Below are 17,214 nucleotides of genomic sequence, written 5' to 3'. Positions count from 1 at the left end.
CTCCTCCTTGAGGCTTTTTTTTTTTTTTTTTTTTTTTGCACATACGACATCAGAAGGAATGCTCTATCCAAAAGGGCTTTACAGGAGCTCATTAATGTGAACCCTTGGAGTCAGCTTTTCAAACAGTTATCTTTGAGTTCAGCTTCATAGGATTTTTTTTCATCATTGGAATCAGCTTCATAAAAGCCCAAGCATGATGATTCTGCCAGTTTTTACTGTTAACAGATGAAATAGTACTCTCTTTATAGAAGTGAAGAGCAAGGACTTTGGGCAGCTGTCTTTCATTCTCAAGACCTTGTCAGCAGAGCTGTCCTGAAGGCAACCCAGTAGGCAGGTGCCTATGTGGCGTCCCATTACCTGCAGATTGAGGTTCAAAGCTCTCAGCCTGGCATTCAAGGCCCTTCCAGTCTGTCCCTCCTAGTCTCTCTCGTGATCTCCCTCTGTGAACTTCTGCTATACCAAAACACTTTGCTCATTTCCACCTCTGCGTCTTTCCTCATCCTGTTCCACATACAAAAGTGGGACAGCAATTTCGCAGCATCTCCACTATCCCTCCCCCTCCCTTGCCTATAGCAGACATCACTAATCAATCAACACTCTTTCCTGCTGAGCTAGGACTTGGCCTTAGAATCATTCCCCACACAGCTCTTTTAGGCAGTTACTCCCGATCAATCAAATTAATCAAATTATAAAATGAAATGTATTTTCTATTATAGATCTAAGATGTCCTTTCCCATTTTTAGCTTAATCCCTTTCAATCATGTAGTTCCTCAAGCCCCACATACTCTGTGAAATTTTCCCTAAACATCCCTACCCACAAAGGTCATTTCCACTTCTTAAAAACCTAGAGAAAGCTTTACTTATAGCACTCATTTTGCACCTGTCATCTGGCTTCATAACATATATCTCTCTTCAGATCAGAGTTTCTCAACTTCAGCACTGGTGGCATTTTGAGCTGGATCATTCTTTGTTGTTGGGGCTGGCCTGTATATTGTAGGGTGTTTAACAGCATTCCTAGCCTTTATGCAATAGACGTCACTAGCAACCTCCCCTCTCCTCCAATTATGACAGATTGCCCTAGTTGAAAACCACTATATTGATAGACAGATAGATAAATGATAGCTAGCTAGCTACCTAGACAGGGATAATCTTCCCTAGTACTCTGAGATCTTAAGAGTGTCATAGGTACCTGATACAGCTCCTTACAGATAATAGGTGCTGAGTAAATATTTGTTAACCGATTGATTAATTGGGAATAAGGAGTGGAGGATTAGCTGGGAAAGGAGAAAATCCTGCCCTAATGTGGATTAATAATTAAACCATCAGTGTGTCATTGCTTTGGTTGAGCCCTGTAAAGTTAAGCAGTCAAGGCAGGTATTGCAAAGAGGCCACCTGCACACACACCCAACCGTTATTATCATACTCAGACCTGAGTACCGGATTCTGCTGGGACTAGCAGGCCACTTGCAGCAGGGACAACTTGACCTACGTGGGGGAGGTTGGAGAGGCACAGGGAGAGTCCTGGTTGGAAAGCTGGGCTTGAAGTTTAAAACGCAATGTGAGAGAGAGATCTTTTTTACTCTTCTTCACTCCTTGTGAAGTAAACACAAGGGGTAAACTAAGCAATCCTTTTATCCACAAAATAATCATCCCTTCTGAAAACCTTCTTGCCTCGCTGCCTGGTTGTCTGGGAACACATTTGTCTGCCTGCCCCTCCTCTCATTTAAACGTGGAGACTTTGTAAAGGGAAACAAAGGGCAGGGAGAGATTGTATAAATCATCATCCGCAATGCAGCTCTCCAGGTCCACAGGGAGGTTTAAATCATCCTCCACGAGTCAACCAAAAGCTAACTCCACACTTCCTCAGCTGATCAGCAAACTGTTCTGGTGAACCAGAGAGGGGGCTGAAGCTGAGCATTGCAAGAAGGTTTTCTGAGTGCTTCTGGTGTGCCAGGCTCTACACGGGACCCCTGCACCTGCCTTCTACTTACTCCTCACAACAGTGCTGTTGGTAGCACTGGTCCCTTTTTCAGGGATGAGAGAACTGAGGCCAGAGAGATCAAGTATCTTGTCCAAAGTTCCAGAGCATGTTGAAGAGAACCGGCGTTTGCTCCCAGACTTAGGATTCCCTGTCTAGTGCCTTCTAGGAAAACTGCTTCTATGGGAAACCAGATATATTTCCAAGTACATGGCACTGATGTTCCACTCTGAACCCTTCTTGGCCTTCAATGCCCTAAGCACTGCAGAAGATCGAGTGTTTATCCTCATTTGAGCCTAAAATCATGGGAGACTCATAAACCACAGGGCACAGTCATGAAGAGAGCTAGTTCTGTCTATGTGGCTTTGTGTCTACCCATATGCCAAGCTACCTCCATCCATCCATCCCTCCATCCATCCATCCACCCATCTACCCATCCTTCCATCTCTATATAGGCATAGGAAATATCTAGAATATTTCTTAGTATTTGAGAAGTTTATTGAATTGAATGGAATATTGAATGTTCTTAATATTCAAGTCTATTTAGGCAGGAAGCACAGTGAGGTAAAATGTTGTGCCCTTTTCCTTTCTTCGTGTACTTTAAGGATTTGCTTAATTTTCCTGTCACTAAGATCATATCATGTCTACAAAATGGTAATGTCTTTCTCTTTTTTCTAAGAAAAACAAAAGCATTGTGGGGTCAGGCTGATCTAGCTAAGTCATGTCACCTCTCTGCTTCTCGGTTTTCTCATCTGTAAAGTACATGTGGTTTTATCAAGATCACCTGGATACTGGGAGGATTAATGCATATATACCACTTGGCCCATGGCGAGTGCTCAATAACTGATGGTGGTTGTGACCATCACTATACTTTTTAGCCTAGTGTCTGACTCATAAATGTCCGACTACTATTAGCTTCTCCTTCTTCCAGTTCTTTTCTTCTCTTGCCACAACCATATAAAAAGTCCTATAAAAAGTGCCTGATACAGGCTTAGCCCTTTAAAAAGTAGTTATTGTCCTTTACCCCACAACGCCTCCTGCCTGAAACATAGTATCCTTTTGTGAATCTTTTTTCTATTGGAGGTTGATCTTGGTGTCATACATAACCTTGATGCACACGTTTGTAGAAGAAGGTGAGGGGCTGCTTAGGATACTTATCCAGAGCCCACATCCTGGTGATACTCAGGGCTTTGATTTTTCCCAGGGAGAAGTGAGCTGAGGACAATACTGTATTGTCCAGGACTCCAAACAGTCTTTATGCACAGCCTTTCTTGAGGCATTCAGTGCAAAGATTTGGAGGCCCATCACTGGTATATGTGCCGAGAATAAATCCTTGCTTCTGAAACTATTCTTCTTGCAATCACATTTGTGAACTTCACCCACACCTCCACAAATGTTATTAGAAACATTAAAAAAAATCATCTTCTGTTCAATTAAAAACTGGGCGGGTGTTCCTTCCCAGCAAGCAGGTTTCTCAGGTCCCACAGATGGGAATGGCTTTAATCAGAGACTGGGAGCCACTGGAGCAGGCTCCCCTTCATTCAGCTCCAAATAAAAGGGAGATGAGCCCACTAAGCTTGCAGATAGATGGGATCCGCATGAAACTAGAGTCCACTCTCTTGCCTGCACAAAGAGGGACAGAGTGTGCTATAAAATAATAATTTAGTGAGAAGCATTTGCCGAAAAGAGGTCACACTACCAGGAATAAGGAAGAGTCAACAGTGAAAACAACTTGCACTTTTCACAGACCCATGACCGTGGGAATAAGTCCAGTACAGTGTCTTGGAGATGGGCTTATGTGGTAAGACATGGGAGCCATCTCTTTAAAGAGGGGTTCTTGAAACACACAGCAGCAAGAGTGAGCTTTTTAAAACTCGAATCAATGGCCGCCTTTTGCACTTTGGAGGAAAATCCATATGCTTGCCTCTGACCCCCAAGGGCCCATAGGATCTGGCCTCTGCCTGTCTCTCTGACCTCATCTTATATAGTGTCTTCCCTCATTTCATACCTTCCAGCTATGCTGGCCTTCTTTGGGATCCTCCAGGACTCCAAGCACATCCACCTCAGGGCCTTTGCATCTGCTATTCAATTGCCCAGAAATGCTGTTCTGCCAGATTTTTGCATGACTGACTCTCATCATTCAGATCTCCATTCAAATGCCAGCTCTCTAAGAGGCTGCCTTTGTCTCCCCTGTTGAAAATAGTTTCCTTCTCACTCCATCCCCATTTCATTGCTGGGTAATATTTCCTTAGTACCAGATATCACTGCCTAAAATAATGTTACTTGGTTATTCATTCATTCTACTGTGTTTCTCCATCCCTGGCCCTCTATCCAATGGGAATAAGAGCTCATTAAGAACAAATCTTGTTACTCTCATTTCTGGTTGTATCCCCTGCAGCTAGAACCAAGCCTGAAACATAGTAGGTGCTCAAGAAATATTTGTTGAATTAAGGAATGTGTGAAAGAACGATCTCAATGTAGCTTGATCAAATATAACTTAAGGTGGAGTACACTCAAAAGCAGAACAAAAATTCTTTAATTTCTGGCCTCTCCCAAGGCAAAGGTGGTCTACACATGACCCTAACTTTTCAGAGTTTGTGTGTGCAGGGTGATCCCTATAACATTCTTTTAGAGATGAGGAATACTATAATAAATTCAGTCTCTCATCTAACACATATTTATTGAACCCACACTAAGTGCAAGTTCAATTCTAGACTGGTGATACAGCAATGAATAAATGGACAAAAATCTCTCCCCAGGTGAGCTGACAGTGCTGACATGGGAGACACAGTGGATTTATGAAAAGGTACAGGTTTTGGAGTCAGAAAGATTCAGAATTTAATCCCTGTCCCATCATATACTAAATGTCTATCTAGGCAAGCTGCTTGACCTCCATACATCTTACTTTCCTGATCTATAAAATGGGTATAAAGTTGACCTCATGAGTTTGTTGAAATGAATCAGTGACATGATGAATGTAGAGTCCTGAGCACAAGGAATGAATGAATGGAATTTGCTTGCCATCCACCTCCCCCTTGGGATCCCACTATATCCTTTGGATAGTTTAAAGTGACCCACATCACAGAGCCATAGGCACAGGTCCACCAGGATCAGAATGTGTTCGTCTCAAAGAAAGAGTATGTTACCAGTTCAGTCTTCTTTTCCAACCTTGATTTAAAGCAGCCTTGTCTACCCCTCCCTTCCTGCTCCTTGTGAGTGATGCTAGCTCTCTGAGGAGACACCTGCAGTTCTGGCCCTGGCAATGCTGAGTAGTTGAGCCATCATTAATGCCCACAGCACCAGGCAGAGGTGCACACAGATAACTCTACACTAGTTGTCATCTTGTACAGATATAATGTGTCAGGGCATATCCAGAGTATATGGCATCCAAGTGCACTTTTCTGTTTTCCTGTGATGTTGTGCCTTTGACGTGGAGCTGGCCACATGAAACCCTGGGGTCTGTGCCCATCAAGAAGCTTCCCCTGAAAGAAGGTAACTTGATTTACTCTATCACACAGCAGGATCCCTGGGTAACCAAAGAATGTCACTGCACACAGAGACAGGGATATCCTAAAGCCAAACAGCTGGGGGGATACGTTTTTGATGAAGACAGTTGTATTTCATGCTTTTGAACAATTTGGGTGCTATTGTGACTCTTCCTACCTTCTTGCAATTGTCCCCAAATAAAAGAAACCTCCCAACGTATCTGGTCCAAGAGGCACATGTTCAATATACTTGACAGCTGGACTTTGGGCATGTTTTTAACCAAAGGCATGTTCGGAGTCAAAGGGCACTGAGCTGTTATTGGGAACACTTGATGTGTCCACAGACAGTCATGGGTAAGTGATCTCATCATATCCTTCTTCCAGGTCAGGAATTTCAGTTGGCTAATCTGCATAGTTTCCCTAGACCACAGTCAGCAACAATGAGAATAATAATAATAGCTGATAATTATCGAGGGCTTTCTATGTTCCAAGTGCCTTTTGATTTAATTCTCACCAGAACTGTATGAAGTAAGGAATATTTTTATCCCCTTTTACAGATGAGGACACTGAGGCACAAGACCCTGCCCAAGGCCACACAACTAGTAAGAGATAGAGCTGAGATTTGAATTCAGGTAGGCTGGCTCCTAGGCCCTCTGATGCTCTACATCCTGGCAGAACCAGGTGTAAACTCTTTGGAGCACAGCCTTATCCATCCCGCTCACTGCTGCACCTTCACACCTAGCACAGTGCCTAGACTTATGGTTGCTAAGACAGAACAATATACTAGATTCCCCCCAAATCGCTACAAACTGTAACTCTGAGTAGCCTACAAAGCTCTAAGATGAAGCGGTTTTAGAGTCCCTGTTTCTCCTAACACAACAGCCTCCCACTTCCGGTCCTGGATCCACCACACAGACAGTGCCAATTCCACCCAGGAATAAAATCTGTTATATAACCACATGGCAGATGTGGGGGTGAATGGAGAAGCAACCTGAGAATGACATTTGGCCACTCTTAGCCTCCAAAGGAAATAAATGTCCTGATAAATAGAACTTTTCATCTCCCTATGAGCCTCCCTTGGTATGAAAACTTTCCTTCATCTCCTCTCCTTGGCGCTTTCTATATTTTATTTTATTTTGGCCCTGCACATTATTTGAAGTTACTATAGCAACGTGTCACCAGCTGGTATCGCGTAGTAATGTTGGCATTTAGGTAGCAAGCTCCCAAAGTTAGCTGCTTCTCTCCCTCTGTGAGCTCATCCCTCCCACAATCTCAGGTGAGTGGGGGACGCATCCACAGCAACCATGCCCCTCTCCCCCTGTTTTGTTTGTTTTTCAAGGCAGGACAAACTGATAGCCTCTTCCAGGTCCACTCAGCACTGCAGGGGGCTTGACTGTTGTGTGTATGTGTGTGTAGGTGTGTTTGCGTTAGAGGTGGTTAAATAGATATGTTTGAGTTAACTGATGTTCACCCAGCTATCGGCCTTATCAATATGCTGCTGCTGCTGCTGCTGCTGATGACGACAATGATGATTTTTCTATGCAAAGGAGCCAAATGATTTGGGGAGGGCTACTATCCTGATCCCAGTCATCTAGTATCCCAGCTAATTAATATTAATCACACGATACCGGGTTTCTCTTTTCCTCTCTTGCCATCACACAGTGAAGAGACCCTGGCTGTTTCCCTTTGGAGCTTCAGCTCTCTCCCAGGTGTGCAAGACTTCTCTCCACACTGATGGGCTGAATTAATTAAGAGGATTGATTGTCGCGGATCGCTGAAGAGGGTTCTATGTGGCAAATAAACCCTGCCACTCAAGGCGTTAAGTAGCCCCTCATCAGCCAAGTGCCTGTGATGATTGCACTTATTTTTACACGTTTGACCTAGTTTCAAACCGTGTCTCTCCATGCTGTGATTCATTAGGTACGTTTTCAACCGCCCCGAACGGAGCCGAGGTGACTCTGCCTGATTTGTGCCAGCGTCTCAGATACAATTTCTCTCTGGGAGTTAAGATGCAGGTCCCCCTGGTATTCTGTTTTAAGAAGCAATTTCCCATCTAGGCACCTGGCATGCTGCTTGGCTATGGATGAGTGGCTGCCTCATGCCTTGGTAGTAAATATATGTCACCTATACCATTTCTGCCAGGGATGGGAAGAGGGGGATTCTCCCTAGCTTGGACGGCAGGGCATCCCTCCACCCTGCCGTCCCCCATGCAGTACTCGGGCTTTTCCATGTTGCCAACAGGACTGGGAGATTTGGCTCCTACACTATAAAGTTTGAGCAATGTCAATGTTAGGAGTATCTGAGTTGCTAGCGAATCACACCCCCACCCCATTCCTCTCTCTTTCTAAACATTTAAAACATGGTGGATTAGAAGTAAGGTCTCAAACTCATAAAAAGGGAAGGGGACAGGAAGCTAAGAGGTGGATTGCCATGTTAAGGATATTACTGAAAAAGGGATAAACGTCAGAGAGGCATAATATCCCATCATTCTATCATTATGTGACAGAGCGTTTGGTTTCTTTCTTTCTTTCTTTCTTCCTTTTTTTTTTTGTTTTTTTTTTGTTTGTTTTGCTTTGTTATTTGTTTTTTAATTTAAATGACAGAGGGGAACCTGTTCTGAATGCAAACCTGCTGCTGGCATCTCATGCCATTTCACTAATCAGTCGGTCACATTGGTGTGATTTCTGACAGATTTGGTACTAAAGTGGGCTAGACATCATAGTAGGAAAAAAGGGGTGCTTCTAGTTGGATGGAAAACACTGTCATTTTTCATTAACAGCCAAATGCAGGTAACTTGTCCAAACTTCAGTCACATTGCACTACAAATCGTACTGTAAGGCACTGAGCTGGGTTTTTCTATGTGGTAGTTAGAAGGAAGAAATGAACAAGCCGGTAAAAGTAATTTTGATTGATTGGTGGACTGTAACACACTGAGCAAGTCCTTATAAAAAAAATAGTGGATCCTTTTGTAAAATGGTTACTCTCTCTCGATGGGGAGTAGAACCCCTTCCCCTTTTATTTTCTTTTAAAATGAAGCATGGAAGTTTCTCTAAACAAGGCTTAAGAAAATGCAGCCTTTTTCAAGGTAATTCCAAGCAACTTGAGCTCTGAGGTTTGTTTTTTTGCTTTTCTCCCCCACTTCAAATTCAAATCAAGCCATTGGAAATAACAAGCATTCCGTATCTATGCATTTGGGGCAGCCTGCAGTTCTGACAATGGTAGATTTTCTACCACACACAACCACACACACACACACATACACACACACACACACACACACACACACACACACACAAGCTCACGATCCCAGGACTCATTTAAGCCAAAGCTTTAAAAGTAAACTATTGTCCAAGAGGCGATAGCATTTTCTCTTAGAGGATCATGGATCATAAAAAATAAAACCTGCCCAAATCTCTTACCTTGAAGCAGTAGAATTACCTGCAGAGATGTCCTCCCTTTCCTTGCAAAATGAGCCAGGCTTTGGCCAGCAGCAGAATTACTCCAAAAGAAGGAATAATGAGTCCTTTATGTTGTAATTTTCACTGTTTATATGCAAGAAGTGTAGTGGGTCTGCTCACGTAGGAATAAATAAAAAGCCGAACAAACTGCTCGGCAGCTACCATGTGAAAAGAAAAGACCTCTAGTGGTCATAGGCTGAAATCTTTGAGGAGAGGAGAGATGAGATGGAGGGAGTAGAGGAAACACATGCGTGTGTGCGCGCACACACACGCTCATGCACGTGCACACACACACACCTCTCAAACTCTCTGATTTCTCCTTCCTGGGATCCAGCCTGGCCAGCGGGATACACAATTATAAATCTTCTTTCTTGGTTTAAGTGGGTCCTGCTTAAGTTAACAGAGATGGTGGCGTTCTGTCTCGTTTGAAAAGGACTGATAATTTCACAAACTCACCACCATCCCCTGGGGGCCTGAGCAGAAGAGGATTTGCCTTCCTGGATGGCCAAGACAGCTCACTCCAGTGTAGAGGCTCCGGGTCCCCATAAACATAGTGTCCTCACTGTTGCTCCCAAGAGTCCCAGCTTTGCACTCTCTGCCAGCTTTGCATGTTTTCTAAACATTTATGGTGTGTGAGTGTGGTGGTGGTCACTGGCGGGCAGGGCTGGCTTCACGGGTGTATGACCTTGCCTGGTGCCCAGAATGGGCACTGGGGCTGTCTTGAAATTCTGAATAATTTTTAATAAGGACTGTTCATTTTCATTTTGTTCTGAGCCCCACAAACTCTACAGTGGGTCTTGCTGATTGGGAAAGCATGTTATTCCTAACATCCTAATTGGAAAAAACCTAGAAGCAAATGAGATTCCTGATCTCTGGGAGTTACTTTTAGGAATGTGATCTTGAGGACATTCAGTTATCCAAAGGACTTCCTGTGGAGGAACACAGAAGGAGTTTCTTGGGACATTGAGGCTGTTCCTCCACTACTATAAACTATAAAGCTGTAATGTATAAGGATATGTATTGTGTGTGTGTGTGTGTGTGTGTGTGTGTGTGTCTTTCTAAACAAAGATAGCAGTTTGTGATACCAAGCCCATTTTCTTGGTTCACACATACTATTTCCAGGCCCACCACTCTGGTATGCCATTTGTCTGACACCTTTTAGCAGTAAGGTTCCCTGGAAAGACCTACATCACATTGAGCAGGCCCTCTTCCATAAGCCTGCCCTTGACCAAACCTAGTGGGACTTCCTTTGACTAAGATGGCAGTCCCATTGGAATCTTGCAGGAGACAACCTTGAGTGGCTCCTCTCTCCTGGTGGATTTGTGGTTGGTACTCCCTTTACAAGGTTTCCAGAGTAGATATTCCTAAATGCTGCTTGCACATACTAGCCTAAACAGAAAATACACCCTGATACAGAGTCATAAAATTTGGAAGGGTAAAGCAGAAAGGGGTATGGTGCATGAAAGAATGTGGTTCTTGCTCCTCTGATCCCATGGATCCTTCCAGACCCACCTCTTCTCCAAGTCCTTGCATTGATTTCTCTCTTGTCTGAATCCCTCTGACACTTGGTCTGCTTGGCAGATTAAAGGTCTTGTACTTTTTCCCTCATGGATGTTAACCTTCCTTTCCCAACTAGATCATGAACTCCCGAAGAGCAAGAACCACCTCTTCTCATTTCTTTTATCCTCCAAAGCCCTTAACAAGTGCTGGTTACTGGTAGCTACTGGCTTCTCACTGACTGAGTCATGATGGCTTAACAACTGACCCCTCTATAGAGAAAATAAGTGAATTCAAAGCATTATAGGAGTCATTTGATCTTTTTGATACATATGTGGGGGTTGAAATGGATGGATTATTGTCTTGCTTTACAGATGAAACAATTGGGGCTTAGATATTAAAATTATTTATCAGAAAATCAAACTGTCTTCAGGATCTTGATAGAGACTAGATCTCCTGACACCAACTCAGTGGTCTTTTCCCAAAGTACAAGCAGCTGTAGAAGTGATAGGTCAGGCCCTATCTTCTGTATCTGAGCTCCCACTACAGTCCCAGTCACATAATAGGTGTTCAATAAATGCTTTTTGGAAGAACGAGCCCATAAATGAACCATAAGGAGACATTTCTTCATAGGCAAGTTTCACTTGCTGATCCCCTTGGGGGACTTTTTATACTTGCCTGAGATGGTTCGGTGTTTTCCAGTCTGAAGTCAAGGAAATGAAAAAGATGAATCTCATGGTTCTCTCTTCACTATTTCATGGCAGTTTTCTTTATTTCTTACAGAGTCACTTTGTGGCATGTATGACAGCCATCTTAAACCAGATGGGTGACCAGCACTATTCCTTCTATATTGAGACCTTCCAGACCAGCTCTGAACTTGTGGTGAGTCTACAGGATGCTGGGGTGGGGGGCAGTGTAGGGGAGACATGCCACACTGTTGGCTCTTAAGAGTTTAAAGTAAGAAGGGCGCCTGGGTGGCTCAGTCGGTTAAGCGGCCGACTTCGGCTCAGGTCATGATCTCGCAGTCTGTGAGTTCGAGCCCCGTGTCGGGCTCTGTGCTGACAGCTCAGAGCCTGGAGCCTGTTTCAGATTCTGTGTCTCCCTCTCTCTGACCCTCCCCTGTTCATGCTCTGTCTCTGTCTCAAAAATAAATAAACGTTAAAAAAAAATAGAAAAAAAGAGTTTAGAGTAAGAAGATGTCCCAGTGGACCTTCTGCATGTGTGTGTCTAAGTTACAAACACATTCATGTGATTTCCTAGTTCTAATTTCCATTTAGGCTTGTATATACCACTTCTGAAAGATGTCTTCAGTCCCTGTCAGAGGTGAAACCTGAATGTCCAGTCTAAATATGCCGCAACAAATGTTTATTGATGAATTATGGACATTTGGGGGCTTACAAGCATGAGTGTTAGTCACACAGTCTTGGATTTGCATCCAGGATTTGTCATGGAGAGCTATGTGACCATGGACAAATTAACCTCTCTTAAGCCTCAGTTTCCCCATCTGAAAAGTGCGGATGATGTTATTTATGTCATAGTGTGGGGAAGGGTTAATGAGAGCACAGAAGTCCTCACATATTAAGTTACCAGTAAAAGGTAGCTATTTCTATATTATGATCACAAATGCATGGAGGAAGTTGGCCTCTGAGCGCCCTTACTCTTCTAGCCTCTCAGGACTCATTTGTTACAGAACTGTCTGCACAGGACTGTAGCCTATAGGCTCATAGCTCTGTAGCACATGACTTATCAACATAAAGGCCAGCCCAGGCTGTCCCAGGGTGTAGCAGTCCCTTTGCCCTCAACATAATCACCTTTGTCATTGTCTCCTTACTGCTGCCAGTCAGGAATTCTGCTGCTGGGGCTCACTTTCAACTTTCCTTAGAGTAACCAAGGATTCTAGAATTGAACCAATCTCAGAGAGTGGCCCATATAAAGGGAATTATTAGAAAGCCAATGTCCTACTCTTTCAGCCATTCAGCAGAGAGATAGTCTCTTCACTGGGTGCAGTATTGGGAAGAAACGGAACCTATTTCTGGATATACACAAAAGAAAACAAAAGGAGAGCCAAATATCCCAGGATTTCTCCCCAATTTCTCTATGCCATGTGACATGGAAATAGAGAGATTAGGATCCTAATGTTTGATCCTCAATGGAAAGAATGGTGGGAAGAGAGTAGGAAAGGGAATTCTTATTTGTTGAACATATATGCTTTCTTGTATAATCTTCACAACAGTATAACATAGGGATTAGTAGTCACATTTTACAAGTCTACAATCTGCTTGCTCAAGGACACATAGGAAGTATGTGGCAGAGTAGGATTTGAACTTCTGTCCTAACCCTGACAGCATGCTACAGCTTCTCACTCAGAAGCTAGGATTTACATCTATGAGCCAGAGGCTTTGTTGCCATAAGAAAGGAATGAGCCTGTGATGATACCCACACTCCCCCAAGTGATATCAAGGATGAATAATTCTCAGCATTGTCATCGAGCACTTAATGAGCTCTTACAATGGTCCAGGCTCTATGCTGAGCATCCTTTAGACAGTGTGCACTTAATATTCATAGTAACTCTTTGAGTTAGATGTTATCCCCATTCTGCTGATGTGGAAACTGGGACTTAAAGTACTGAGGTAATTTTCCCTAGAAGCAAAGATTGCTGAAAAGGAACACATGTCATTTCCAGAATTTTGCAATTTAGCTTAAAGCAGTGATTTTCAAATTATATTCCTCCCATCTTCACTATCTTCTACCATAAACACACACACACACACACACACACACACACACACACACCACAGCTCTTCTACTTTTATCTATTTTATTTTTTTTTAATTTTTTTAACGTTTATTTATTTTTGAGACAGAGAGAGACAGAGCATGAATGGGGGAGGGTCAGAGAGAGGGAGACACAGGATCTGAAACGGGCTCCAGGCTCTGAGCTGTCAGCACAGAGCCCGACGCGGGGCTCGAACTCATGGACCGCGAAATCATGACCTGAGCTGAAGTCGGCCACTTAACCAACTGAGCCACCCAGGCGCCCCTACTTTTATCTATTTTATATGTTAGGTTCTGGGTAATATTTTCTTTGGACTTGGAATTCTGCTGTTAGAATAACTTGGAAACCACTGGCTTAAGGAAAGAACTCTGAGTGGGTTTCCTACTGATTTTAAATTTTACTGAAAGCATATAGACAGTATGACTTTTCTTCCTCAAGCTTAGGAGTGTCCACATGACAGTGGTCCTGGTCTTTGCCATTTGGACTTGTCTTGAGTTTGTATTCTCCAAAGATGGAGCAGAATCTTGGCCTGCTTCAATCAATATCTGATGGGGTGTGTTGAGATCCACTCTGAGCCTCTTCAAATGAGAGGAAGAGAGTCCCTGGGCTGTTTCCTCTAATGTGCCCATGGATGTATCTGTGACATATGAATGAGCTGTGTTTATACTACTGATAATTAGATGGTTGTGTTTATAATTGTTTGCTAAATGACCTGAGATGCCTTCACAAAGTATAGAGTATTTCTGTATTAAATATATATCTGGGAAGATGATTATAAAATTGCAACATCAATAAATGCATTTACTTCTTTCTTCCCAAAGACAGAATTGCTAGTGCTTTGTTTTGAGAGTGTTTTCACTTTCCATATTCACATTCCACTTGTATTTGTGAAACAGTCTCCTGGTAACTAACTTGAAGCTTCCACTTAAAAATCCACCGCTATTGGTTTCTTTGGACTTATTTGAAAGGCTGTGCCCTTTCCTTTTCTGACCCTCCAAAAAATAATAAAGAAAAAACGTAAACAGCCAACAAGATCTGGGCACTTCTAGTGAGTTCCTACAAAACAAGATGACGGGTGTGTTTCGCTTTACAATTTCAGGACTTCTTGATGGAGACCTTCATCATGTTCAAGGACCTCATTGGGAAAAATGTGTATCCTGTAGATTGGATGGCCATGAGTATGGTTCAGAACAGGTGAGCTGTCACTCATTCCTAACAGCTACCTCACCCCAGCGATCGTTTTAAAGAGCACTCGTAGAGACAAGGTGGGGATACCTTTTCCCTGGTGAAAATAAAAAGTGTAGCAGAGTCTTTCTACTTTTAAACCCCAAGGAGTTCCACACCAATCTTGAACCTTCTTTTTTTTTTTTTAATGTTTTAGTCCTCATGCCTTTTTTATATACTGAGCTGGCTACCCCCCACCTTCTCCATTCTTCAAATACCAGTTAAAGTAACATGCTTTGTGAAGTCTTCCCTAAACTCTCGAGACAGTAGACCTTAAGGTCAGCCTTATTAAAATTATATTATTTTAACATTTATTCAAAATAATAAAATATATTTTGTGACACAGAGTAAAATAAATTTAGGAAGCATTGGATTAAATAGCTTTGAAAAGATTTCTGTGCTGTAGGACTTCCTAGAGCTTTCAATATGCTCATGGAATTCTCTGGAGGATTTAGGATACAGAATTTCACAAATTTATTTGTTAGTGGAATCGTTTGGTGTTCATATATGTATGTTTCTGTGTGTGTATATAATTTCTATTAACATCTCATAGGATACCAGTATAACCCAAGTATAATTCAGATCCCACATAACCCAGCACAACATTAAAGAAAAGTAATTATCTCTCAAATAGTATCATCTCATCCAAATGAAATTCAAATGCTAAGACTCAACAATACTTTCTGCTATTCCCTTTCTCCATTTCTGTGGTTCTCAGTATCTCTCACATCCTATGCTTTATTCAAGTTTCTCTTAGAATCTTATTCTCAGTCCTTATCCACAAACCCCTTTAAAATTGGATCCTCTTGGCCCCTTCCCCTTTTTTCTCCTCACTTACTTCCCTTTGGCTTTGTATATTTATTTTAAATCCTCCCTATGAAAGGCCTTCACTCTACACTGTTGTCTGTCTCTACCTATTGCCCTTGTTCCATATTGCAAAACCAAGAATTGACTGGCAAATGGGAATATCCCTAGAGGGTGAAAGAAAAAGAGAAGTTGAAGAGGCAGATGCAGAATTCTCCTTAATGGGAGGCAAGAAGGAAAGACTCTAAACATTTACTTATTAATAATTTTGTCATTGGATACAGTCTGAGAATTTCTATCTCGTGTATGCCTCATAGCTGACTCCAGTCCCGGGTGACCCTCATCCCTTACCTTTCTGTCCTCTGAAAAGATGTTCTTCTACTAATTGGATGCCTAAGTGTCTAGCCATGTGACTTGATAGACACACTTACCCACAGTGCTCTTGGGGCCAGCTTTAAGGGCTGGTGAAGGGAAGAAGAGGTTTCTCAAGGCAGAAGAAAGTATGTCTGTGCATCAGAGCTTATGTTGGGAGGAGGAAAATCACCCCAGCAATAAAATGTCAAAATTCTCGTTCTGAGCTAACTTTGCCCTGATTCTCCCTGTTCACATCGCACAGATGGGAGTCAGTCTTTGCAATGATTAAAGTGTTGGTGGGAATTAGACCCAGGCCACATCACAGATCAGAGGCAGGTCCATTTCTACCTCTATGTCAGGGCCAGCTTTCTGGGTCTGCAACCTGTGCAGTTGCTTACCACCCTACACTATAAGGGTCCCCATACTTGGTGTAATGCCCTCTCTTTATCATCATGAAGTTCTTAGTAATTTTTCAACAAGGAGATTCACATTTTCATTGTGTACTGAGCTCAACAAATTATGTAGCTGATAGTACCTTATGTCAATGTTCAGTCATCTCATATTGTGGTAGTAGCCAGCTCTTAAGCTGTATGTGAACCCTCTTACTGTCTGCCAGCTGGTCAATAATGTCTTCAGGCTTTGCCAAAATACATGAAGCACCCACATGAGTCATCTTCAACTCACCCTTTACTTTAGATACATTCAACTATTCACTGTTATCTACCATTTTATTCTTCGGTGACTTCTCATAAACTATTGCTTTCCTCCCTTCTAGGCCAAACTCAGCATGAAAGTATCCTTCAAATTCTTGACACTATAATCTCTCCTTTGTGGATGCTTCTAGAACTCTTGTCATGGTAGGAGAATGTGTTCTTTTCTTTGTGTTTCTATACATGCCCATATTATGGCACTTATTCTACTGTACTATAATTATCTCTTCACATGACTGTTTCTGTCACTAAAGAATGGACTTCTTGAAGGCAAGCACTATATCTAATTTATCTCTGTGTTTCCAGCTCCTACCGCAGAGCCTGACATTCATAAATACATATAATGAACTCTGTGTATCCAGTGAGTACTTACTGATTAGAATTTTTAAAGAAATCTAGTTTAAATTTGCCTAAGTAAAAGGAGAGTCAAGTTTATTAGTTCAGACAACTGAAAAATCTCAGAGTTATGACTTCAGGCATAGATGTATCTAGGTGCTCAAACAGTGTTGTAGGAAATCTGTATCTCTATCTTTCCTCTTTTCTATGTTGGCTTCATTCTCAAGTAGATACTCTCTTTGTGGTGGAGAAAATGGGCTCTAGAAATTCCAGATATATGTCTTGAATTAGCAACCCCACTAAAAAGAAAAGGCCTCTTCTTCAATAGGTATAACAAGAGTCCCCAGGCTAATATTCAGAGTTCTGTCTTAGGCTACATGCCCATTTATAAACTTCTGTGGACAGGAAAATGAAATTTGCTGTTTCATCAAGCTTGGGTCATGTGACTCACCTTGCAACTGGGAGGCTATGGTTAGTTCTACCCAAACCACAAAGCCTGGGAGCAAAAGGGGAGGTAGGGGGAATAGTTACCCAAAGGAAACATATAGGTGTTATTACCAGCAGGAGAAATGGATGATAGATAGGCAAGTAAA

At 42.4% G+C, this 17,214-nt stretch overlaps 1 protein-coding gene across 3 annotated transcripts in view; it reads left to right on the top strand.

Moving 5' to 3' along the window:
• The window catches only part of DOCK2 (dedicator of cytokinesis 2), a 415,558-nt gene that overhangs the window by 307,875 nt on the left and 90,469 nt on the right, over positions 1-17,214 (top strand). For all 3 annotated transcript variants that reach the window (XR_007461385.1, XM_049647803.1, XM_049647801.1), the window contains exons 28-29: positions 11,202-11,300; positions 14,293-14,387. Coding sequence is in view for 2 of the 3 variants with exons in the window: in XM_049647803.1 (XP_049503760.1) it covers positions 11,202-11,300; positions 14,293-14,387 (194 nt within the window). In the remaining variant the exon portion in view is untranslated. The remainder of the gene's footprint in view (positions 1-11,201; positions 11,301-14,292; positions 14,388-17,214) is intronic.

The sequence above is a fragment of the Panthera uncia genome (genome assembly GCF_023721935.1).
Source record: "Panthera uncia isolate 11264 chromosome A1 unlocalized genomic scaffold, Puncia_PCG_1.0 HiC_scaffold_17, whole genome shotgun sequence".
Lineage (NCBI taxonomy): Eukaryota > Metazoa > Chordata > Mammalia > Carnivora > Felidae > Panthera > Panthera uncia.
Note: the sequence above shows the minus strand (reverse complement) of the source record. Positions and strands in the feature narration are given on the sequence as shown.